The sequence below is a fragment of the Chinchilla lanigera genome, unplaced genomic scaffold (genome assembly GCF_000276665.1).
Source record: "Chinchilla lanigera isolate Chin_1 unplaced genomic scaffold, ChiLan1.0 scaffold00029, whole genome shotgun sequence".
Lineage (NCBI taxonomy): Eukaryota > Metazoa > Chordata > Mammalia > Rodentia > Chinchillidae > Chinchilla > Chinchilla lanigera.
Window position 1 is genome coordinate 5,787,956 of NW_004955430.1, and position 25,913 is coordinate 5,813,868.

General features: G+C 39.8%; 1 protein-coding gene across 10 annotated transcripts in view; it reads right to left on the minus strand.

Moving 5' to 3' along the window:
- Erc2 (ELKS/RAB6-interacting/CAST family member 2) overlaps positions 1-25,913 on the minus strand; it is a 963,719-nt gene that overhangs the window by 442,765 nt on the left and 495,041 nt on the right. For 7 of the 10 annotated variants that reach the window (XR_001234567.1, XM_013515689.1, XM_013515687.1 and 4 more), the window contains one exon: positions 22,198-22,209. The exons of the other annotated variants lie outside the window; for them this stretch is intronic. Coding sequence is in view for 6 of the 7 variants with exons in the window: in XM_013515689.1 (XP_013371143.1) it covers positions 22,198-22,209 (12 nt within the window). In the remaining variant the exon portion in view is untranslated. The remainder of the gene's footprint in view (positions 1-22,197; positions 22,210-25,913) is intronic. 10 annotated transcript variants of the gene reach the window in all.

A 25,913-nucleotide genomic window follows, 5' to 3' on the forward strand; every position in this document is an offset into this window, starting at 1 on the left:
CCAGCCCCATCCCCAGCTCTTTTTATTTTTTGTTTTTTGAGACAGAGTCTCACTGAGTTGCTAAGTTGCCCAGGCTAGGCTTGAACTTGCGACCCTCCTGCCTCAACTCCCAGGGTGGTGGGAGTACAGGTGTACACCACCATACCCAGCTATATGCTAGTTTTAAATGTTTTAAGCCTGTGGAGTTCGTTTGTTTGCTTGCTTGTTTGAAGTTGTGTGTGTTTTGGGGAGAGGTGCCATACTGGGTTTTGATCCCAGGAACTCTCATGAACTAGGCAAACCTTCTACCCTCAAGCCACATCCCTAAAACCTGTGTTTTTGATTGGTTGGTCAGATTTGGTTTTCATTTGGGTTGTTTTGGTGTTTTTTGGCTATTTCTAAAGATTTCATAATCTTTACTGTCAATTTCAAACAGTTCCTAGAAACCTTATTATATACCTAAAAGATTCCATTTTTTCCAAACCACTTCCACCAATGTGATCTAAGGAATCGAGAAGGCTAACTTATGGCCAGAAAGAGGTTCTGGTAATTTATGCATCCTTACACTTTCTCAAGAATTTATCCCCCATGACAACACACTGCAAGAATAAATGCCTATTCTTTCCACACTCCACATAACTCAAACCCATTTCTCTTACTCTGGTGTGAATGAGTAAAATAGTATCAGTGGAAAGTGAAGTGAAAATCAAGGAAGGAGAACATACTGGAAGAATGACAGGCAAAGAGGGCATAACCCACTTCCCTCCAATTCAGTAAGACAGAATAAAACACTTCACATAATTACCTCAACACAATTAATTGCTTCCATATCTACCACTGCTTCCGTCTCACTTGTTGACATGCTTTTCTTAACTCAGTGGTTTTCAAACAGGATTGTAATATTATAGTAGCACTAGCTCTAAGGGCTGTTAATAACTATTACTAAAAAACAAGAACACAAAAAAGAATGTTAGAGACTCTAAAGTCAAATAAATCTTAAGAGCAAAGAAAAAAATGTAAGCAGGTTTCTTATACTATAAGACTTCTTAGAGACTTTAATATTATAAAGTACACTGTGAATTGAGACAGAGAGAATCAGAGAGGAGACAAAGACAGAGACAGACATAGCAGGATTGGTTTATTCCAGCATCACCCCACTTAATTCTTTTTCTGGGGTATCAAGTCAGAGAAATAATATTTTTAGTTTGAATCACCCAAATCTCTCATTAGTGTATCCACTCGATGAATTTCACTCCATCCATCTACTACTTAAACAATCTACTTAACATTTTCCATATTTTTACCTTACACACTTTAAAATTTTAGATTCTTGAGCAAGAATCAATGAGATCACATGTTCAGTCTACAAACTACAGATTTTACACCAGAAAAAAGCAACAACTAGTAAAATACACAAATGTTCATCTGTATTTCCTAAATGCATCCTAATTTCTAACCCTGTAACTAACAACAATAAAATATTATTAAAGCCCTGGCTAGAAATGATAGGAACCGTGTTTAGGAGCAAGAGCCAAGTCCCCATCTTCTAAGTAGAGATGATGATACTGTCGCTAGAAGTTCACTGCCTTGCACACACTAGCAGGCTGGCATCACTGAGCACCCCAGAACTGTGGGGACCTCACAGGTGAGTTAGGAGGTGTAAGAAGTTATCAGTATACTTGCCTCTCAGCCAGTTCCCAGGTTTCATGAACTGGAGCTACTTTAGATCTTCTCCTTTTGCTCAGTGCTGAGTAAGCTCTCCCTAGGGTGATTCAGCAGTTTTGTTACTCCTAGGAAGGTCTCCTAGGAAGGCAGCTAACTTTCACTCTCTGTCTAAGAAATGACAGCCCTGACCAGCCCAGGTTCTGCATGTAGGCACTACCATGCCTGTCCTTTACTTCTCACAGGCTTTTCAGGCTGAATCTCAAGGAACCTGGCTAAGTTATAACAGGTCTAGGCTAGGAATAGGCCTTTGAGACAGGGCAGAACTAACAGTGGAACAGAATGAGTTTAAGAGATATGACTTGGAGCCTGACTGAATGAATTCAAATCTCAAATGAACCATTTAAAACACTGACTGACCTGGAAAAAGTAAACAGTTTCTCTTTTATCTGTTTCCTTATCCGTCGACAGGATATAGCCAGTAACACAGTACCTACTCAAAGGACAAATAAATGAGACAATGTACAAAGAATGTGTAGCATAGAGCAAGGGTTCCATACATGCCATCTTCCGGCAACTTTAATGATAAGGAAAATAATCATAATAACAGTCATGGCTTCTGCCCTTCTTATGTTCGACTGATTCACTTTGGGGGCTAACCCCCTCCTGCCTTTGATCACTCACATGTGTCGGGGGAGACTGTGGCAGACAAAGCTGTTGGAAGGAAGGCTGCTGCATCAGTCAGCTTTCCCATCACTGTGACACAATACACGACACCACAATTTAAAGGAGGGGAGGTTAAACTTGGCTCACGGTTTCAGGAGATTCAGCCTATGGTTGACTCAAAGGCAGGAACAACATGGCACAACCAAGACGCTTAGTCTGTGGTGGCTCGGAAAGGGAGCAGCACAGGGGAGCAGTGCCAGAAAAGGGGGGGGCCAAGGAATTTCCCAAAGTCATGCCTCTATGACGCAGCCAGACACATACAGAAGTGTGCTTTCCTAAGCCTCTCAGCTGCTCCCAAAACAATCCGATTGGCACAAGTGAGCTGACCCACCACAGCTGCCATCTCCTCAGTCCCACACGCCAGGACTCACAATGCACCATGAAGTCAGCAACTAAAACCCTAGGTGAGCTCACCTGCCCAGTTAAAAACTGAGGCCTCCTGGGAGACGATGTGGCAGCGTAAGTGAGGGTTTCTGGGAGTGAGGGCCTGTAGAAGTCCATCTAGGTCACACATCTGAATTTGGCCTCACTGTGTGGCCTCAACTCTGTGTTCTGATCTAAATTTCTTTAAAAGCAGTGAAGACATAAAGATATAACATTTCTTGCATCTTGGAGTTCTGGGAGATTGCTATCACTCTTTGCAAGCTACAGCCATTCGCAGCCACCTTCTCACCAGTCCTGGGCAGCTCTCACTCCATATGTCTCTTGTGTGAAACATCACACTCCTGGTGCCTCAGACACTCTTATGGAAATTGCTTTACTCAGTAATGGTTACTCAAACCAAAACAAACAAACAATCCTAAGAGCTAGCCCAGATCTTGGTTTATCTCATGAAGACTGAAGAATACAGAAGAACACAGATCTCTGAGATGTTCCCTAGAGCCTGTATACACATTCCTGACCCCAGGATAGCAACCGTTCTGAGGAAAGCAATCCTCCATACTAGAACTAGGAGAGATATTTTTCCTGCTGTCACACAGAAAAATCTCAGGTACCCAGAGTTTTTCATGCCTTTTCTAGCTTCTATCAAACTGTCGACACAGCTTGAGCTTACAGGGGCAGATGGCCCAACTTTTAGAGACACTGTGCCTTCTCAAATACAGAGCAGTCAGCAGGACTCCCAACTCAAGTTCATAAACACAAATGCTGTAGAATGCAGCATTTATCCACATCTATTTAGGCTAGGCAATGTTACACACATCTCATGGAATCTTCACAACAAACTTATGGCTCACATATCCTAGAGTCATGCATACTTTATGACAAGAGTATGTCCTAAGACATGTGTCATTAGGCAGTTCTGTTATTCTACAAACATCATAGATTATGTGTACACAAACACAGACAATACAGCCTACTACCCACCTAGGCCTTGTGATACACAGATAATCCTTGTTTAAAGACAGACTTCTGTTCCTGCACCTAGGCCAGTAAATGAATTGGTCACTAAGTGAGGAACTGCATATAGTATGTACATTACAATATTAAGAACAAAGAAACAGTCAAAGGACACTTCAACTTGCTGACTTTGTTTTGCATAACTCTTACATGCAGTAGTGTAATATATAACAGAACATAAAAGTACAGTACTATAGAGTACAACCAGCAAAACATTACAGTTTGTATAATCAAGGTGCACTGTACAAAAAAAGATACTGAGGCTCTGTAAACAAGATGTACAGAACTGTTGAAAAAAAGACATTGTTGATGAGGAACGTCCTTCAGTGAGGAATATCTGTGTACACTGTAGGTGTGGTCTGTCACTGACCAAAATGCCATCATGCAGCGCATGACTGAGAGATTAGAAAAATGACACTGAGCAGATAAGCAACTTGCTGAGAGGCCTCTTCTAGCTAGAAGACAGAACAGGGATTCTAACCGAACTGATCACACCTAAAACTCATGTCATTTTCCTCACCTGACAGTGCTACTCTCACATGTAGGTCATCTGCTAATTTCTTATTATCAGAGCTAATCATTCCATTGAAAAGAAAAAAATATCCATTGCCTGGATGTAAAATTGTTTCTCCAAAGCTAGGTCATAGGCAGCCACCCCCATAAGCTGCTCCAAGGGCCTCTTCTTCTCACCACAGGAAGCTCGTCACACCCCCATTTCTCATAGAAGAGCATGTGCATACACACATTTATATTTATTTCACACACATCTATCTACCTACTTCATTTTGTATTTATTACACATACACACACTGCCCTCAGCAGTGCTTGGGAGGCCATTCCTCCTTCAGGCAAAGGTGCTGCCTATTGCATAAATCAGAAACCTATGGACTAAAACCCATCTGAGATTCTGAAGACCGACAGGAGTAAGCCTGCTCTAATGATCCTCATGCAACATCCAAGGAAACTTGCTCCAGCAAGTGGCTGAGGGTTGAAAAATAACTAAAGTTTTAGAGTTCTCATAGAATCATGTATGAATTACTCATTTTTAATCAAACATAGCATAATTTAGAGATAAGAAATACAATATTGTACAGATTGACTTTTCTATACATGCAATAGGCCACATTTAATTTTTTACTCTTAAAAAACCTTTGATATTAAAGAATGAATGTAAAAATATTTAAGTGAAATTCAAGATAAAGCAGAACTAAGAATTCACTTGCAGAAAGACTCTATTATAGAGTCTCTACTTTATAGTTCTCAGCCTATGCAGTGATTCTGATTACAGATGAGGCCTATTTGCCGGTATGAATCTTTAATTCTTTTTTGTTGCACCTTACAAATCAAAATTCTTTCCAAAAAGAAATTATAAGCAGGAAAGATTTTCCCATTTCCTAAGTGAGGAAACTGAAAACCCTATAGAATCAACATACCCTAAGTACAGCCCAAGGGGAAAACAATATTCTATTTGCTAGGGCTTGAATGTGTCCCCCAAAGTCCACGTGCTGGAAACTTGCTCGCCCATGTGGCCATGTTGGGTCTTGGGGGTATCACCCTCGTGAATGCATTAACGCCATTATCTCAGGAGTGGGTTCACTGTTTAAAAATGTGTGGTTCCCACTTGGTCCTTGTCACCTTCTCTTGCCCTTCCATGATCTGCCATAGAATAATAAAACCTGGAGAACTTTATCCAGTGTGGGTCTCTTGATCTGAGACTTCCCAGCCTCCAGTGCTATAAGCAATAAATTTCTGCTCATTACAAATTACCCAGGCTGTGGTATTCTATCACAGTTGAACAAAACAAACTAAGTCACTCTTTGAAAATCGTAATTTGTTGAACCACAGTGAACTCAAGTCCTATATTACTTGTACCTTTCATTAACTAGGTTTTCTTTCAAGTTTTTACTTTTTTGATAGTACATTTTAATGTGGATTTTCTAGAAAACCAATATATGTCTTTAGACTCTCAATCAAGAGGTAAAATGATGAGGAACTGTAGCTTCCCTCATGGTTGGTGCTTATTTTCTGTAAAATTATTTCAAGAAAACTTATTAAAGAAAAAAGTCCTGGAAAACCCTAAAAAACACAATAGCTCAAAAAAAAAAAAAAAAAATCACAGGTTGCTCCCTAACTAAACTGTTGGGAGTGGAATATTTTATGATACAGAGTTACAAATCTCTACAAACTAGAAGCATTTCCTGAGCAATTCATCAAGGGGAAATTTTATGTAAAAACACATCTTGATGGAGCTATTCACATATGAGGCCACGAGCTGCAATGACTAATTATAAGCTTCAGACCTGTTCAGTTTGCTGAAATGCTTTTCTTCAAGCCATTAAAAATAACGTGACAGCATATAAATTCAGCAAGAAGAATAAACTAACTATGGGAAGTTACAATTACAGAAAGGAATTATTCAAAGTATGTGACCTTTGCACAAAAATGATGCACGTATATTGGATACTACAGACTCTCCTCTATTTTCTCCCTTTGATAGGTTGTGTAATTCCCACTAACAATAACGGGAGATATGAGCTAAAAATGAATAGCTGCTAACTCCAGCCATCTGTGCATTCCTGGTACAAATAAAATTGAATGTCATCACTACCCTATTGGATTTCTCGGTAATGCTCTTTGCTGATAAGAACTTTGAAAAACTACCAATGGCTTTTTTTTTTTCTTTTTCTCGCTCATACAAAGCATGCCCGTTGCCTTGCTGCATAAAGAAGTCTATTCTACTCTGAATCCAGGCAGCCACTGAGAGCTTGGGGTGAGATAAATCCCTGCTTATCAAGATAACTGTTTCCCCACTCAGTTTAAATGGAGACAAAGTATACCCAGACTTGAATGATTAAAATGGCCAAATTCTTAGCAGGTTAACTCATTACTTTTCATCCCTCTCTTGCCAGCCCTGAAAGCTAAGTAGCTGTCTTAACAGCCTATAACGATCCCTTCCAAACAATTCTCTTGCTCTACAACTACGCCGAAATTGAGTTAACCCATTTTTCCTTTATGAATTACTGGCTGTCAAAAATTTGAGAAAGGCCTCCAGCTTTAATGGAGACATTTCAAAAGAAAGATCAGGTGCTAGAGAACACAGGATGGTATGCTGGGGGGCCTCAAAAGCTGCAAGACTGGAAAGTCACTGGTCAGGGTGTGGAGACATACATACCCACCTTCAACGTGTATATACGAAAGGAAGCCTGCCGTGATTGTCTCCAACCACAGCCAAGCATTTCTTCAGACCTGGGGACACGCAGCACCATAGCGCCACACAGTTATACCTTCCCTTCCTTGGACATCCAGCTGGTCTGCAGGAAGCCGGCCTTTCCAAGGACCCTTTCTCTACCCCTCTCAGGGTGTGAGTTAAATCCCGCTTTGGAAAACACAAGGGGCCAATTATCAGGCAGAGCATGTCTCTCTCTGGAGCCACACTGAAGACTGCAATGCTTAGGATCCATTCAAGTTTGATCATTAGATCTAGTTTTATATGACATTTGATGACAGATGTGCTAGAAATATTTATTAGCTTGGCTAACAACTAAAGAAAAAAGTGGTGATCACAGCTCTCCAGAGAGGCTTTTTAAATTTCAATTTATGGCACTGTAAAATGAGGCCATGCTGCGAACATTTAAGTGGGCAAATTATTTGGTTGGAAGCTCAGATTTTAAAGTACAGTCACATCAGTAGACGTAAAAGTTGAGGGAATATTCAGGGTAAGGGTCCATCTGCACCACAGCCATGGCATCACCAAAGGAAGACCAGCATCTACTTCAGGTAAGTGACTACGGGCTTAGTAAACTGTTCCTACTGCTACCTTATCACATTCTCACAAGAGCAATGCCAATATAGATCCGTGAAATGACAATTTATTTGTAAGCAACATATTTAATAATATTACAAATCCACTTGCTTTTCCTAAGAGCATAATTTCAAGCTACCAGTCTTCTAATTTTAAAAAAAGTAACTATTGTATATTAGGACTATTAATGGAACACATCAAATATAAGGGTAAAATTACCAAGATACAAGAAAAGTAAGTCATTTATGTAATGTCTAGTAGCTAGAATATATAAAGAGCACAACTCGACAATAAAAAGACAATACAAAAAACATGGGGAAAGGATTTGAATAGACATTTTTGCAATTAAGGTATATAAGTGGTCAGTAAGTATGAAAAGACGTTCCATATCACTAGACTTTAGGGAAATACAAATCAAAATCACTTCAGACCCACTAGGATGGCTTTGATCAAACAGACAAGTAATAAGTTTTGGTGAGAGTGTGGAAAATTTGGGACAATTACACGTTGTTGGTGGGAAAGTAAAATGGTATAGCCACTTTAGAAAACAACTTGGCAGTTCCTCAAAGAGTTAGACACAGAGTTCTCGAATGATATACCAATTGTACATAACAGTATTTTTTATCATAGCAAAAAAGGTGTAAACAATCTAAAAGTTGACCAAATGATGAATAGATATAGAAAATGTGATACACTCATACAGTGCAATATTATTTATCAATAAAAAGGAATGAAGTATGGATACATATTACAAAGGGGATTAAATTCAAAGGCATCACGCTAAGTGAAAGGGGCCAGTCACAAAAGATCATACATGATTCAAATTATACGAAATGTCCCAAGGCAGAAGAGCATTAGTGGTTTCCAGGGAAGAGTGACTGAAGGAGTTGAGAATGGCGGCTAATGGGTATGCAGGTTCTTTCCTCACGGCATTTAGTTCAAGATTTAAGATAGTGGTATTGGTTGTACAACCTCGTGAGTATAGAAGCAACCACTGCTTCACACAGCTTAAAAGGGTGCATTTTAGGAGTATGGCATGTGCATTACACCTTAATAAAAAAACCCACATTTAGAAATCAAAATTAGTACAAAACACTTTATGAAAAAAGAAAGTTATGTTCCTCCTTTATCTAACTATTCCCACACTTGGGGGGGTGGATTTTGTCAATCTTTTTACAATGTTCCAAGCATAATATATGCATAGACACACATCTCCTTTAAAATAAAATAGATAGTGCTATCTCATTTTACAGTATGTCTAAGACACCTTTCCATGTCAGCAGCTGAGATGTGGAAAGAGATGCTGGAGAGAGACTGTGGGCCTGAAAGAGACCTAGAATGCTGGGCAGAAGTCTGAAATCACCTTGTAGAAGAGCAAGGATTTGTAAGTTTCTGGGATTTTCAAATGTCTCTTGAAACCACTCTGCCTGCATATTCCACATACATCTTAATATTTTCAAAATTAAAACCTCAACTGCCTGTCTCCAGAGCCAGAATCACCCTCCCCACTCTATACTCTGTCTCCATCACAGTCATCCGCAACTGGGAGTCCAGGAGAAGCAGACCCTCCTTTTCCCTAATCATAACACACAGTGGATCACTATGCTCTGCTGTTCTCAATCCTTCTAGTCTATCAGCACGGTTCCCTCCTCTCTGTTCCTATTGCTACTACCCTAGCTCAGGCCATTGTTTTCAGTGTCCAGATACTAACATATCTCCCATCTGGCTTCCCTGCAGCCAGTCAGTGTACCTGTCCTCTCCCTCACTCATCCATCTATTCGTCCAACACCTATATTTATGAAGCGCTAACCATGAGCCAGGCTCTGAGGATTTAAACTTGGAGTGGACACTGTCTTTAGTTTAGTGGAAGGCCGAAGAATGGAGCTGGAAAATGACAGCCAAATGCTTTTTACAGCATCATTAACTAAGTCTGATCAGAACACAGAATGAAATTACTGTCTCACAAGGAGTCGGCGGTAACATGTGAATTTGGACTTCAAGGATGGGCAGTTTTATAGGGAAGGAGAAGAGCAGCGGCACTCAGGCAATGCGAAAACTACCCTCCAATGTGGGGAGATGGAAAAAGTCTGACAATTACAGGAAATGAGAAAACATTTCAGAGGAGGCAAACATTGAGTGGAAAATGAGGCAGTAAAGAGGGGGTGTGTGCACTCGGGTGAGGCTTGAAGTACAACTAGGACAAGAGTGAAAGGCTTCAAAACCCAGGCAGGGGGCTGGGATTTAGCTCAGTGGCACAGCGCCTGCCTGGTAAGCATGAGGTCGTGAGTTCGATTCCCGGTACCAGAAAAACAAAAAACAAAAAACCCGGGTAGGTGCTGAAATTCATATTCTGCTCAGTGTAAGAAGGGGGATCATCGGGCCTTCTATGGACAGAGTGTTGGCTCACTGACTGATCTGAGCCAGAGGACTGGGACAGACTGGGACTCCCCAGAGCTACTGCAACAGTTTAAATGGAGTGGGATCAGCAACACTGAGAACTGGAAAGCAAATGAGAGAAATTAAATGTGCTGCATTAGATATAGCAAGGAATGAGGTACAGCTGACTTGGAGATTTCTATCATAGAAAAGCAGGTGGAAGTTCCAAAACCTAAGTTCCAGGAGTATGGTACAGTGGGGGACTGGGTAAAGTAAGCAACTTTATGTATACCAATTCTGCTTGTACAGTATTAATATCTGAGGCAGATATTTTTTAAACACAGTAATCCTATTCTCTTGCATGTCTCTATTTGTTTTCCTGAGAAACCTCTTTGCAGATATCAAAACATAATACAGCAACCATTGTTAATTTCCTACCACTTTGTCTGTAACTCTGTACTGTTTGTATTATTCATATGCTATTTTGTAAATGGATGTCTGTTTGTTAATATGTTTTCCTTCTTTTATTTTTAAAATAAATTTAAAACATTTGTTTTATTATGGCATGTGAGGGGGTATCCATATGTACCTATATACACTTGCTTCTGACTCTTGAGATAACTTGGGCTCAAATTCAGAGTACCCTTGAGGAGGGTACCAATAACCTCACTAACCTTTAGCTTACTCATGTGTTTATTACAAATTAATACTTTTTTACATCGTTCTTACAGAGGTTAGAAAAAAATCTTGCACATCACTGTCTTCCGCAGTTCTTAACCCATGGAAAACCCTAAATTCCTTCCAAAAAAAGAACTTAGAATTATTTCCCATAAAATTAAGTAAAAACATTTACTTTCACACTCTGCCAGCACGTCTTAATTCAGGGCAACTATAAGAGATTAGAAGACAAACCAAACATACTGACAAACAACACAAGAAAGACATCCCATGCAACCCAGCAACTAAGGGACCCAGGAAACCAACGCAGACCTTTTCCATCAGGCATACAAAGTCATCAGAGCTTCAAAGTTCAAAGTTTAAAAGTTTAAAGAGAAAAGAAAGCAAATCACAAAAACCCGAAACTCTGCAGGAGAAAGAAGGCATGAGACCTACCCTTTGACCTGACATAATGAGGAGGAAGGAATGATTCCACAGTGTGATTAATGCCTGGACCAGGGTGCTAGGACATGGTTTTAATTCTCAGCACTTGGTAGTGCAGTTTGCACTCCCATACACGTTAGACAAGATCAAGGCAGATGCAGATATGGTGCTAGAAGCTCAGCTCTCTTTCAGAGTCATTCTGTTTTGTTTTCCTGAAGGAAAATCATCATATATCACAAGAAAGGCCCTTCCTTCGTTTTGGCTTCTATGCCGCTGGAATTCTCTGATCACACTGTGTGGGACCATGAAGAACTGTCCCAAAAATGATTCCTGGAAGAGGCAGAAACCCCCCCTAGAAATACATCTTTCCTCTTGGCTGCTTACCCAGAATCCCCCTCCGGGAACCATCTCAAACCGGCAGGAGGATGGATGGCCCCGAGGTCTCCCCCCATCGCTGCTCTCCATGATTCTTGAACTACGTCCAGTGCTGATGACTGTCTGCCGTCTACAGAGCTGCTGCCTCTGTGGAGGCCGCTCGCTGAGCCCATTCAAACTCACTTCAGAAAGAGGAATTTCACATTCCTGCTCAGGAGAGGGTGAGGACTCAGACCAGCAGTTCAGAAAAGACTGCTGGAGCTGCCAACACAAACAGCATCTCAACTTCCATTATAAGACGTTTACATCAGTGCTTGGAACCCTTTGTATTAGAGAAATAGATTTCCACCACCCCAAAAGAAGCACATTAAACAGTGAATCCCTATAGGAACAGAAGTGCTTGGGCCAAATCAATTTATACTAACACAAAAGTCTTGCTGAGGAAGAGGACACAGTGGGTAGGAGATGAAATGGCTGAGTTTGAACCCTAGCTGCACACTTGATAGCTGTGTCTGAATGAATGTGGTGCTTATAATCCCTGAGCTTCGGTTTCCTCATCGCAAACATGGAACAAATAACAGCATCTACTGTCTCTGGATTTACTATCCAGAACACAGGGATAACCTTTGCAGACACACGGAGCCTGACACCAAGTAACTCTTCAACAAAATCTGCTCTCGCTTCTGCTGCTCATCAGCTGCAGCAACAAAGCCAGGCTAGTTAAAGCACGTCTACAGCCACACCTTTATTTTCTCATAGTAATTGAGGGTTTTGTTTATTTGCTTTTTATTTGTTGCTGGTTCTTGTTGAAAAATGGCCTCGTTCTTTTTGGAAACTAAAGGAGAATAAAACTAAAATTATTTTGATTTGTGTGGTTTTATCATTTTAAAAAGTTTATTTGTTATCCCCACATCTCTTGAACTGAGCACCCCCAGACCCAGGTCTCAGGGTTGTAATACTCCCTTGTATAGAAAGACTTGGCTAGTCGTCCACCACTCCATTGACTTGCTTCCCTATATGAGAAGAAATAAGTACCTATTTCTTCTCATATGACCCCTTATTTCACGGTCACTGTTCCTTCGTGCTTGGGCTTCTCTCTGCCCCTCCAACAGACAGATATTGTAAGACCCAGAAGACACTCCTGCTCATAGGTTATTCCTACCCTCAAAAAGTTCAAAATCTCTGAACCAAGTACCAGAAGCCTTCCCTGCCATGGCCATCCTTTCTGCCCATTCTTCCTCCACTCCAGAACCTCCCGCTTTCTCCAAACATGCCTTGGACCATCTCACCTCTGTAGTCTTTGCTTAGGCACTTCACCTACTTCTCCATCTGGCAAAATCATCTCCATACTTCTAGTCCAGTGCAAATACCATCATATTCACAGAAACTTCCCCAACCTCCATGTTTTCAAAATGCCCACAACATTCATATAGAATTTGCCACCCTCTGCCAAGGTTAATGCCTCTTTGCCAAAGTCCAGATTTTCATTCCAGTCTTCCCACTGGGCATCAAAATTACAGGGGCCAAAGCCTGTGTTCTTAGCTCCTGCCCACCATGATTTTTGCACTTGCTCTAACTTTCTACAATAGTTGGGCAAGGACATCAATCATATAGGTAGGTATCAGCAAACTCAGAGAAAGTTGAAAAATTAGACTTCTCATGAAAAAGAACAGGACATTTCTACTGGATCTCACAGAGAACAGCAGGGAAAAGCACCCCCAGTCCCAGGTCTCAAGGTTGTAATGCTCTCTTGTATAGAAAGACTTGGCTAGTTGTCCACCACTCCATTGACTTGCTTCCCTATATGACTACTTCAGTGACTCACATTTTACTCTGCAAGTCTTTTGATGGCTTTTAATTTACTCAGAATTTCTACCTCCTTATAACACTATTTCTTCACAACTCACATTCCTTGTTAATTCTATAAATATTTATTCAGCGTCCACAATTTTGCAGGGACCACTTGGATAAGATGCATTTTCTAGATAGAAGTTCTAGTCTAGACTGAAAGACAGATGCTGAATGAACAATTAAGTGTACGCTTCACATCCTAGTGGGAGGCACCGTGCACTTACAACGCACACACCTAACCTGCACTGGCCGAGCTCCAGTAAACGGCAGACAGAGGAAGTGACATTTAAACTTCACTCAACTGAGGAAAAAATAAAGTTATAATCATACTTCATGCCTTACACTAAGATAAATTCCAGATGGTTCAAAGACTTAAATGCAAAAAAATCAGACCATAAAAATCCTAAAAGAATGTTTGTGTCCTCCCAAATATTCAAGTGTTGAAATCCTAACCCCCAAGGCGATGGTATTAGAAAGTGAGAGCTTTGGGGAAGTGATTAGGACTTAAATTAACTACCTTATAAAAGAGTCTTAAGGAAGCTCGTTTGCCCCTTCTACCTTGGGAGGATACAATCAGAAGGTTCTATGAGCCAGAAGGCAAACACAGGATCTGCAAGGGCTTTGATCCTAGATTTCCTACCCTCCAGAACTGCCAGAAATAAAATTTCCTTATTTCTAAGTTACCCAGTTTATGATATTTTGTTGCAGTAGACAGACTACATAAAAAAACAAACCATTAAGTACTAAAAGAAATCACAAGACACTTGTTTTTAAAATCTCACAGTGTGCCGGGGTTTTCTAACTACAACAACAAAAAAATCAGAATACATAAAAAGGATGGAATGTATTTCACTACATAAAAGTAATATTCATAAAATTTCTATATAACAAAACCCACCATTAACAAAATCAAAAGAAAAGTGACAAACTGGCAGGAAAACATTTAAAACTCAGATCAAAGACAAACATAATTTCCTCAATATGTACAGCACACCTACAAAAAAATAAGAACATGTTCAACAAAAGAATATGACAAAGTACAACCATATTTAAATATGTCCATCTTTACTTGTAATAATTTTAATTTTTCACCTTCTAAGTTGACAATGATGAAAACATTTGAAAGTATATTATCCTGGCAGAGTTAATGGAAAAACAGGCATCTTACAACATATTGTTGATGGAACTAGAAATTTAGTCTCTACAGAGAGCAACTGGGAAAATCAGAAGGACATTATCCTTGCAATTCCAAATCTAGAAATTCATCCTACAGATATATTCATATACATATAAAATTAAGTCTATTCATAGTTATTAATTACGGCAATTAGTATTAAAGGAAAGAACGTAAAAGGGAAGAGATCAGGACAATAAAATAGTATGCAGACAGAAAAAGGAATGGAAAGTTTTTATGTCTGAATATACGAAGATCTCAAAGATACTCTGTTATGGAAAAAAACAGTGTAGAGCAGTATACATGGCATTATAACACTGGCTGAAATGTGTGATAAATACTATTGATCTGCTTCTGTTTCTCACAGTGCTTCTTCTGGGACTGTTCTAGTTACACAGCAGTGTCTGGAACAGAGCATTCGATCCGTATTTGTTGGAAGTGCATAGCGTGATGAATAACAGAAATAAATAGATGAGGGAACACACTAGATATATGGTACATCTTCCAAACGCAACATCGGGTCTTTTTATACAAGAATATAGAAAGGCAGTAGTTCCATCCTGGCTAATAGTTCCACAAAAAATTAGAAGGCATCCTTATATAAGACAAATGAATATTGAATTATTTTACATATTTATGTATAAAGATTACTTTTCAATAAGCATAAGATGAATTTTGCATGTTCCCTTATTTAGATCACTACAGAGAGGGAACATTCAGCAGAGTGATGATTTCAACGTTTCTGTCTAAAAATATCTCTCACGGGCTTAGGGGGAAAAGTCTAAAGTCTTTATTCCAGTCCCCTGGCATTTCACAACTACAAAAACAATAGAAGCTGCCTTGACAGGGTCCTCTCCCACTTCTCTCTTACAGCAGCTCTCTTGTTTTCACCTGCCGCTATTGGTGTGAAAACCTTTGTCACAGTCTTAACATGACAACCACTGCCACAGCCGCTTCCTGAACATCTCCTATGTTCCAGGACCGTGTTCGGCATGCACCCTCACTAGATGAGGGGTGAGCTATAAGATAACTGTCTCCATTTTATAGACACGGACACAGGCTTAAGGACACAGAGTGCCTTGTCTCGAGTGCTACACCATTGAGGATGTTGTTTGTTAAAATGTAGATCATTCACTTTTTGAAATTTAATATTCTAAGAATAGATTGCAGCCCGGACAATTAATACTGTGAATAAAGTAATAACAGGTGTGGACAAGACAATCCATGTGAAATCTAAGAGCAATGCTTCCTTATCTGCTCAGGAATCCCTAAAGAGCCCCTACTCTGAGTGCTTAGGTAGCGTAAGAGGACCCACACTCAGCAACACGATAGGACACCTATCTGCCAATTACCCAGTGAGTGTTTCTCACCAAGGCCCATTCAGTGCAGGTTATCAGAAGATTCTCGGGCTATTCATTATTATAACCAACTCATTCCCTCCTCCATAATTATCTGTGAGCGGCATAACATGCTGTCCTTGGAACCATCAAACTGACATATGATTAAATAGCAGAAGGCTCTGAAGTTAAATTTAAAACCACTCTCTTACACTTCAATTCACACATCACATCAAGATCTCTTTGGTCACAGGAATATTCCAGTTGACCAACACCAAAGGCCAGGGAGAGATTATGCTGTTACTAAATGCTTCCATCTGAAAAAGGTGGTAGTTACTTTTTTGAAAACTTCAAAAGACTTTTTCCTAGGATGTGAAGGAAAAATTGGCAAGCAAATCTCTATATAAAATTCTGCCCCTCTGCACGTGAAGAAGTTTACCATGTGTCTTCACAATTATTGATGGGGTCTCATAAGTAGTGTATTTCTTCAAAATGCTGTATCATACCTTTCATTTTTCATCAAAAATTATTGTACATTATAAATTATTATACATACAGGTCTGTATATGCCAAAAAGTAGTGCTTATATTAACAAACCTAAAAACTAAAAAGTCCTGGAAACTACAGTTAAAATATGAATCTCACCAATCTTGGACTGAAAAGGAGTCACAGAGATTCTACAAGGGGAAATTTATTTCCATTTCTAAGCCCATCCTGTAGTTTCTAGAATTCAAGTTTTGCTACAAAAACAACTCTACAGACCCACTTTGTATCTGTAGGAACTCTGAAGTAGATAAAATAACTTTTTTAATCTTAAAATAACTGATATCCAGCTTCCTATTCTATCTTCATACATACTTAGTTTAAATATTTTAGTTCACTTTCACATCTATGGTATTCATTGAATTTAGAATACAATGAAACATTGACAGATACTAAAATTATCACAGTCCCCAACAAAGAAAATGCCCAAATCGTTTGTTGGATAGAAGAATAACAATGTATTTTCTTTACAGGCAGACACAGTATTCACTCATTTTTTAATTGGTTCACCCCAAAATCTGGCTCCACAAAAATGTGACATTACACAGTGTGGAATTTCCAAGTACCTTCACCCAATATGGAAAAAAAAAATTTCAGTCACTAGATGGTTAGGTTTCCCTACAACTTAAACTAGTACTGTGTGTAATGAAGTGATAGAATTCACATTTCATAAGAAAAGCCATATAAAGGAAATAAGATATTATTTTTCTAGAAAGTGATTTATAATAATACTGTGAAACTATTTTTTTTAAATTCCTTTTCCTCAACATTTACAGAACAGGCTAACATATATTGAGAGATTTACTATTTGCTGATATTCATCCATATGGTAGTACCAACCAAAAGCCAAGAGGAGGGTAGGAGAAGAAAAAAAGAAAAAGTCTTAAAACTCTACAGATGAATAGTTAATGCTACCAATTTGGTATCAGTTATGGTCCAGAACTTATCAGGGACACACTGTGAATTTTGTTGTTGCCGTTTTAACAGAAGCCTCAGAAACATACTAAATAGCAAAACATTTCAACTATGCCAGTTGTGTTCTTGGACTCTTCCCCCATTTTTGATGGTACAGACAGAACACTGGAGCAGTAATTCAAGCAAAAGCCTAAAAGTAAAAGCAAAATGGAGTAGAAAACCTAAGTTCTATAAATCAGAGCAGTCTCAGCAAAACACACGTTATGGCAAGTCCCACTAAGGCCAGGATTGGAAAAGTGCAAGCACCCACCCCTGGCTATACCTCAAAAGTTCAAAACTATTTTTAAATATAGACCCCACTTTATGTTTTTAGGAGTTGTAAATCAGGGAAAACAATTTTTTCCATTCCCAATAAAATATTTGCACCCAAAGCAAAATCAACCAATTTCTGGCTTTCTACCAGCTTTGCTTGGGCATAAAATTTTCTGACACTTCACCAGAAATGTCAGCGTTAGTTATAAGGCAGCTTTAAAGAAGGAAATAATTTTTATGACCTGTACATAACCCCCTTAACCTTAACAAGATAAAAGGGGGAACCATACCTGAAATCCATTTTTTTACTTGTTAATAAATACAGAATAAATTATTTTTCTTAGTAGCCAAATATTTCCCTATAAGAAGAATTGGTCAATGAATTGGTGAGGGGCAGGATCACGTCTCTTTTACTGCCATAGTCCCAACCCTGCACATGTCCCCCCAAGAAGAAGGATTTCAATGAACATTCTAATAAGAAGGGGGAGAGAAAGGAGGGGAAAAAGGAAGGCTGGAGGGGAAAAAATGACAGAAAAAAGAAGCAAAAAGAAGAAGAGCAGTGCAGAAGGAGATCTTTTCCTTTGTCTTTGTATTTGTGCTTTTGTTTTTCTTGAACTTTCCATCCAACATGATAGAAAACCAGTTACCTCTTTTCTTAGGGCTACCGGTATGAAGCTAGGCACAGTGTCCACTGCAGGCATGCCGTCTACTCTAGAAAGAGCCAACCAGCAAGTCTCCTTGGGGGCCCAGAAAAGGGACCACGAAGAGGGAGGGAGGGTTGAGATGAAGCTATTGGAAACTCCTCTACCCAACAGTCATCCCTTCACCAACATCCAAGGGCAAGACTGGCTGGCATGTCTAGGGTGGAACAGAGCTAGAGTCCAAGCCAGCAGGCCCAGGGCAGGCCTCTGGAAGAGGGAACACCGAAACTAGTTCTAGAGGGACAGAGTCGGCACAGGAAGATGGGACAGGGGGTAGAAGTGAATCACAGAAATGGCTACACATCAACTGGGACAGTTTTTCCCTCAAGTGCTTCAAGGAATATAGTCTATGAATACCTATTTGAGAGACTGAAGCTTGAACAAAACTTCACAGGATTCTTTACTGCAGGGCTTTTCAGAGCTTTTACTATGCAACCGTAGCAGAAGGGTTAAAAAATGTAATTATGCATCAGAAAGGAGTGACTTTGAGACAAGAGCAATGCCTTTACTTGCTAGCTGTATTAACCTGAGCAAAAACTTCAACTTTTATAAACTCCAGGCTCCTCTTCTCTAACGTGGAAGAAATGGCAGACCAATCTCATACAACTGTGAAAAGAAGTGATTACTAGAAAAAATGAACAGTTCAGCACTGACACTTAGTTAACACACAACTATATTATCAATGCTGCTGTTATTTCTGTTTCTTCTCATTATTACTATTACTATTATTATTATTATCAACTGGTATCACGAGTATAAAAAAGAATGTCAAACACAGGATTTGTTAGTTGCATTTTCCATCAGCAATTCTTTGGAAATGCCAAGACAGCATGCGGTACCCAGCTTAACACCCAGTAGGTACTTACTATGACTATGCGTTTTAGAAGAAATGGAGCATAGAAAGGACAGGGAAAATTATGAGAGTTAAAGTATACTCTGGACAAGGTGCTTTTCATTATTTCTTTAGGCAATAGTCCTCCAAAGTCTGTGGGGAGTGACTTCATCTTTTGCTAGAAGAATGAAGGATGGAGAGCACAGGGTTCGGCTCTGGGGAGTTTATTTTGGTGGAAGTGTTTGAAGAGACTCCGTAACAATGAGCTCATGCCTGCTGTCAGGTGCCAGCCATCAGCTTGGGCTTGCAGGGAGGGAGTAACCGAGGCCCATCACCGACAGCCCCGTCATCAGACACACGATCTCACACACCCGGAGGTTCCCAGAAGCACAGTGAAAAGAGGGCACCCTCCTCTCCAAAAGGGGACACTGAGGCCCAAACAGGGAAGTGGCTGACTCAGGATCCAAAGCAAGCTGGGGGATGGTAAAGCCAGGGAAAGACTGAAACCTTCTGGTTTTACTTGGTTGATTCTCTGGCAGGATTTTGAACTGAATCCTAAAGGCAATCTTTTTCTTCTTTAGTTAATTCCTACATACATTTATCGAGATAACCTCATCTCTCATAAGTCACATGCTAATCTCACAAATAGTTCCTAGACATGAGTAAGTTTCATACAAACCCTCCCTCTGGGCACAACACAGGACTCCTGTTAAACCTCTCCGGCTTCCCACTGCTTTGTATGTGAAGAGATTCATGACAGAAGTGGTGTTTACCGGAGACCTGAGCAGGGTGCATTGTACCAAGCCCAATACTTAATACCTGTCTACCTGAATTTAAGCATGAGAATCTGTATAGAGCTGGAAAAGGAAATGAGGTCACCAAAAGCCGCAAGTGGAGGGAGACATTCCCATGGAATACACAACACAAAGAAAAGCCCTTACGTACTGACATTTTCAAACTTCACTTTGGGGGGCTGGAGTGTGTAAGGGCAAGCCACAAACTTCTGTAGTGAGAAAGATCAGACATGATTTTCTAAAATCCATGATATATGTACAAAATGTACATGTATGCACATACATGTGTATCTCAACTGTAAGTCATATAAAGAAAGCACATGAACCAGAGATCTTATATTCAATTCAATGGTTACATGCATTTTACTTTAACTGGTAAACCTGGAAGTAGTTGGAATAAAAGTATAGTGACCTGTGGAAATTTGTCAAAGCTCATGAAAGCTTTTAAGCATCTAAGACTTTTTTATTTCCAGGAAAGTAGGGCTGCCCAATTCTTCTCTCACAAATAATATAACCAGAGGTTGTTCACAGCAACTGTAGATTTTCTCTATTGTGTTCACTTGTGGCACCAGGGTAAATGATATTGGAATGATGTAAACTTTAATTTGATCCCTTGAGTTTTTTCAACCCGATCTGGCAAGTACATTTTACCAAACTAAATCAGCACATCCTGCCCCCTATCCAGAGCCACTGGTTACTCAAAACTCTGCCCAGCCCTAACCTTGCACCCTACCTCAGAAACACAGAGCTCATGTTTGTTCACCATGAAATAAGAGAAGACTAAGAACCATACAGCATAGTTTCTGATGGGCAAAAATCCACAGCAGAATGTGGATGAAAAACTGAATGCCCAGGCAGGAGGCTGAGGTATGGGAGCAAAAGGGGACCCTAGGCACAACGGCTTTAGTATCAAGAGGTACAGATTAGGGGTAGCAAAAGAAAGGGGAAATGAGAAAGAAAACAAACAAAAAAAAAGAGCCAAGAAAAAAAGCTTAAAGCTTCATTAAATGAGTGGATCCAAAACTTGGAGGAAAGGTTTGGATGCCATATGGCCAAGCCTCCTGCCCAATTCCCATTACGATGTCTGTGTTTCTGCACCAGATTCATCTATTCCAGGGGATGAATTAACACTCATTAACTTTTTGGTAATCTCTGAATAGATCTCTGCTGAGGAAACTTTGGAGAATGGGGCTGCCTTCAGTGTAATGAGCACCAAGTCGTTCCCATGGGAATAGCAAAGACTAGAGAAGGGGTCCGAGCCGCCAGGGCGGGGAGCCGGAGATGGGACACGCTGCTAATGTGAGCAGGAGGTCTGATTTTAAAGTTATTTGCTGCTGGAGTAAATGCATAGTTCTAGGGGACTAAAGGGTCGCATCAAGTAAAGGTCTCAGACTCTGCATAAAAAAGTAATATTGCTCATCTCTCCAAAAAGCAATGGTCTTGCCTACCAATTTAACACTTCCTTTTTAAAAATCTAGCTAGCTCTAAATCAACCAATGAACATCCTTTAGTAAATTCATTAATTGAATGATAAAGAAATCATGTACACATTACTATATATTCTCAGAAAAAGAAGTCTTCCTTGAGAAAGAGGAAATTACTAACATGGGCTTCCCACATTACAGAAATGAAATCTGGGATGCCTGAATATCAGGGTGCATGTGTAATCAATAGTGAATCTAGTTTTACATTTTGTTCCGTATGTTGTGCACTGAATAATTAAAGTATGTCTTCTGACTAATAAAAATGAATTTACAAAGTTAAAACCAAAACAATGACAGGAAATAACATATGTGTACAATATGTTACTAACCCACTGATAATTTTCAAAAGTGACTTTCAAAAAGCATTCTAAATCTTTCAAAACATAGTGATTGATTAAGTGTAAATTCTGAATGGGTTTACACTATTCAATTGAGCTTTTAAGTTGTTGTGTCATGGAAAGATCTTTTGTTCTCCAAATTTAGTGCCTTCGTTTTGTTTTCTCCACAGCCCCATGCTGTATCATCATTCAATGTTCTGAACTGCTCTGGAGAAATGTATTAGGGAGTCATCCCAATAATTTCTCTTCTTTATTGTACAATCCAGAGATAGGTTTTATCAAATAGTACAACAGTGATTTATTTCCTTCTTCTTCTTTGCCTTTTCCCACCTATACAGCCTTCTCATGAAATACACCTCCCCTAGGCATGAAATGAAATGGGAAAAAATGTAGTGGCCAGAGGAAAACCATTTCACAAATGCGTTGTTAAACAAGTGCAAGCAATAAGTTGAGCTTAGGAGGGAAAGGCGGTTAGGAGAAAAACTGAAAGTACTGACCTGAGAGTCAAGCTGATTGAAGCAAGGGTGAAAGCAGCAATTTGGAGGATAAGCAGAAAGGAAAAGGGATAGCAAAAGAGAATAAAAGGAAGGAAATGCATTAGTTTTAAACGTACAGCCAACAGATGTTGTATTAGCAGGCTTTATAACCAAATGAAGGACAGTAAAGCAATTTTTACCTGATATTATCCCCCAAAAGTCCCAGGTACACACTGTAAGCTGTTATATTAAACATTGCACATAAGAAACTGGTATCTGCCCTCATACACATAATCATAGCAAATAGTCATGTGAACCAGAGGTGGCAGTATTTGCCTTTTTCTGAAAGTATATTTATGGAGAAAGTTCTTATCTGTTTGCATATAAAGTTTTATTATTTAATGAACAGAAATGGAAATTACTAAGGTATCAGACATGGCGATAAGCACTGATGTCAGAAAGATTTTCATTTGAACCAATCAGTTGGATGGTGATCGCCTAGGAGATATTTTTCCTTCTTCCCTGGAAACCAAAATGGGCTTAGCAATTTGGCATTCGGTTCAAAGATTTCCATTTTCGATGCTTACGGAGCACTGCACCTTGGATGATCAAAGGCCATGTGAGGAGGGCTGTGGGTGGGGTACCACCTGCCTCTCAGCCTCCTAAGCCAGGACACAGTAATTTCCAAAGCTAAGAGTAATGTTTTTCAGTTACGAAAATGAGGCTTCAACTTCACCCCGAGAACAACCACATGCCTATTAACTTATTAGTGCAGAAATATCTAACACGCTGTTTTAATTGGTCAAAACAGTAGCCTCTCATGCCAAGCAAAAATTAGAAGACAAAAATCACGTTCATATTCTAGGCTACTACAGGAACCCATAACAGAGATTCATTTTGTTAACCTATAAAATACCCTTTGCAAAATCAAAGTGGATAAACAAAATACTTTATCAGCTACATGTTCAGCAGGATCCCACCATTCCACACTGTGAGGAAGCTTCTTAAGCATTTCACATAGGAAGAAAGAATAAAACAAAACAAATCCCTGGGACAAAGCCTAAACTAGAACATTTCAGTGATTTCAATGTTGATTATAATGATAAAAATCAAAGAGAAAATTCAAAATTAAACACATGGTGACAGGACTGACTTGCTAGTTCCTTGAATTTGAATTCCTCCTACAGAGTGCTCTGCGATCATAAATACACAACTGACCCAAAAAATGAGTTAGTTCAGGCAACGGTCACTGTGGAGACTTCCTTAACACTGGTCCCAGCTGCCGTTTCAAACCCTTCTGGATCGGAGGTAATTGAGCTGAGGTCTGTGGCCAAGTTTAAGAGAATCCTAAACTGAAGAATTACGCAAACATTTAAGGTTGAGTTGCCTTTTCAAGGGTTCCTAGTTTTCATCAAATTCTTAAGGTACCCATGATACCCGCGACCTGCCCCAAATGGTTGCAAGGGAGGATGTACAGCCATCTGCTGCTTGTCTTAAAGAATTTCCTTCAAATCAATTAATAAACCTGAGTAAAAATTACTCAGTGAGAAGAGTGTGTATCAACACAAACAGAACTGCTCTCAAGGTTCTTGCCTGTCCGATAAAGCTTCTAGAAAAAACATATTATAAAACCTTAAAAATAATAATAACGCTTAAGTTTAAATTTTGAAGGCACCAAGGAAATTGTTTCTGCACATTTATTGGGCAAATCAGAAGGAAAAGCAAAAGTTTCTTCCTCAATATTAGATCAAGTTTTGTTAGGCACCTAAAAGTCATTTCCCAGGGTTCAAATGTCTGGTGGCATTCGCTCTTCATCCAGATAATTAAGTGGTATCTTCTTTTCTATTCTGATGTCTTAAGAGTAGCACCCTCAGGGACTGACCCTCACCTCCACAGAGGGGAGGGAAGTGACTAAGGGCTCAATTTCAGTTTTCCCCGTTCTGTAGACAAACACTAGCAAATGTCCTAAGAGATTTAAGATAGTTACATGAAAGGTCACCAGAATGATTCCTGTCCCATGAGTGGGATACAAGAGATCCAGTGGCAGCAAGTCTTGTCTGACAGACTGTCAACCTGTGTCTTCCCCTTAAGGCACCAAGGATTAATTCTAAAAATTTAAATAAAAGTATAAGACTTTGATGGGCACTGTCACGGAAGTGCCACATATCTCACTGCTTCTAAGGCTTACTTAGCTACTTGTGCAGCAAATGTGATATCTGGCCTTGCTGATGGAAGAAAGACTTCAGCCTGATTCTGACCCACTGACAGAGGCTTGCTCAAGGCCCACTACCTTTCTTATTAGAAATTAGTGGCTAATTCCTGAGAGCACCCAACAGGCCAAGGTAAAAGCTTCCAGCAGGGCCACTGGCATGCAGTGCAAAAGTTTACAGGCAGAAGTACACATGAGGTCCACACTAGTGCTATATGCACCCTAAAAAGCAAAATCTAATGGCTGGGGGAAAATATCATTCACATGGAATTTGAGAGGTAAATGCACTGTGCAAATGCCAGCCATGTGTCATTTGCACTATTCAGACTAGAGAAAATTTTAAAAATGGGAAGATTAACAGAACAGAAAGCAAACGTAAACTGCCCTCTGAGAGAAAAGCACGCCACTGTTAGGGACATCTGAGTTATTCCTAACCCTGTACCATTCATTGCATATGAGTAAAGTTCTGGCATATTTTAGAATGCAAATGACTTTTGCATAAAGGTCTTTTCACTCTTGTAGGTCATATTACAAGCCAGAGACCACAACTGACTTCAAGTTCAATATTTTGGCTTTCAAAATCACAAACTTAATTGCAAGAACTTCTCCATGACTCCAAAATGAAGATATATGTCACCCCGCTAAGAAATCTTAGGTCCCAACATTAGGAGGTATGAATTTTGTAGTTTAAGCCAGCAAATGGAGATACTACCCAGTGTGAAAAAAGGCCGCCTGACAATTCAGGGAAGACGTTTTGGTCGGGATACACATGTAGCCCAGCAGATAATGCTTCACAAAGGCAGGCCAAGGCTGAGCCCTCCTTTTCCCAAGACACTTCCCTTCTGGATCGCCAATCTCACCTCCTCAGGGGTCTGGACTGGGGCTGGGGCTCAGACATTTCCCAGACTATGTTGTACTCTTGGACCCAAGACATAGGCAGGCAGAGGCCTGGGACAGAGTCAAGTCTCACCACACATTTTATGAATTACAGTGCCTGGGAGGCATCAGCTTTAAAGAGAGGCAAAGGCAGAGATAAAGCAAATGTGCAGAAAGTACATAAAGATAAATGCCTATAAAATCACTGCTGCTTTAATGGATTCCATATTGAAGAAATAAAACTGTGAATATTTGTGATGATTTAATGGCAAAAGCGTCTAGCTACAACCTGTTTGTCCAACTAGACAATTAAGCTATTTGTATGTATATTTTTATAGTAGCTGAGCCTAATTTTCAATTACAGTACTGGGGAGCTGTTTCAGTACAAAAAAAAAAGCCTTCCAAACATGGGGCACATCACTTTCCTCATAAAAACTAATAAAGAAGAGGTAAATCTCTTTCTGGCCCAGTCATGAAGCCTGCTCAGAGAGGGTTCTAGGCTGGCCCTATGACTGGTACTGTTTGGTACCGTTTGGTACCATGTGACTGTTTGGTATTGGCCTAGTTTCTCCATATTAGTGAAAAGGATCATTCTCAGCAGCTTCTCTGTCAATCCTGGGTTCAAAATCCCAACTTTGGTTCTTGGGAAGTC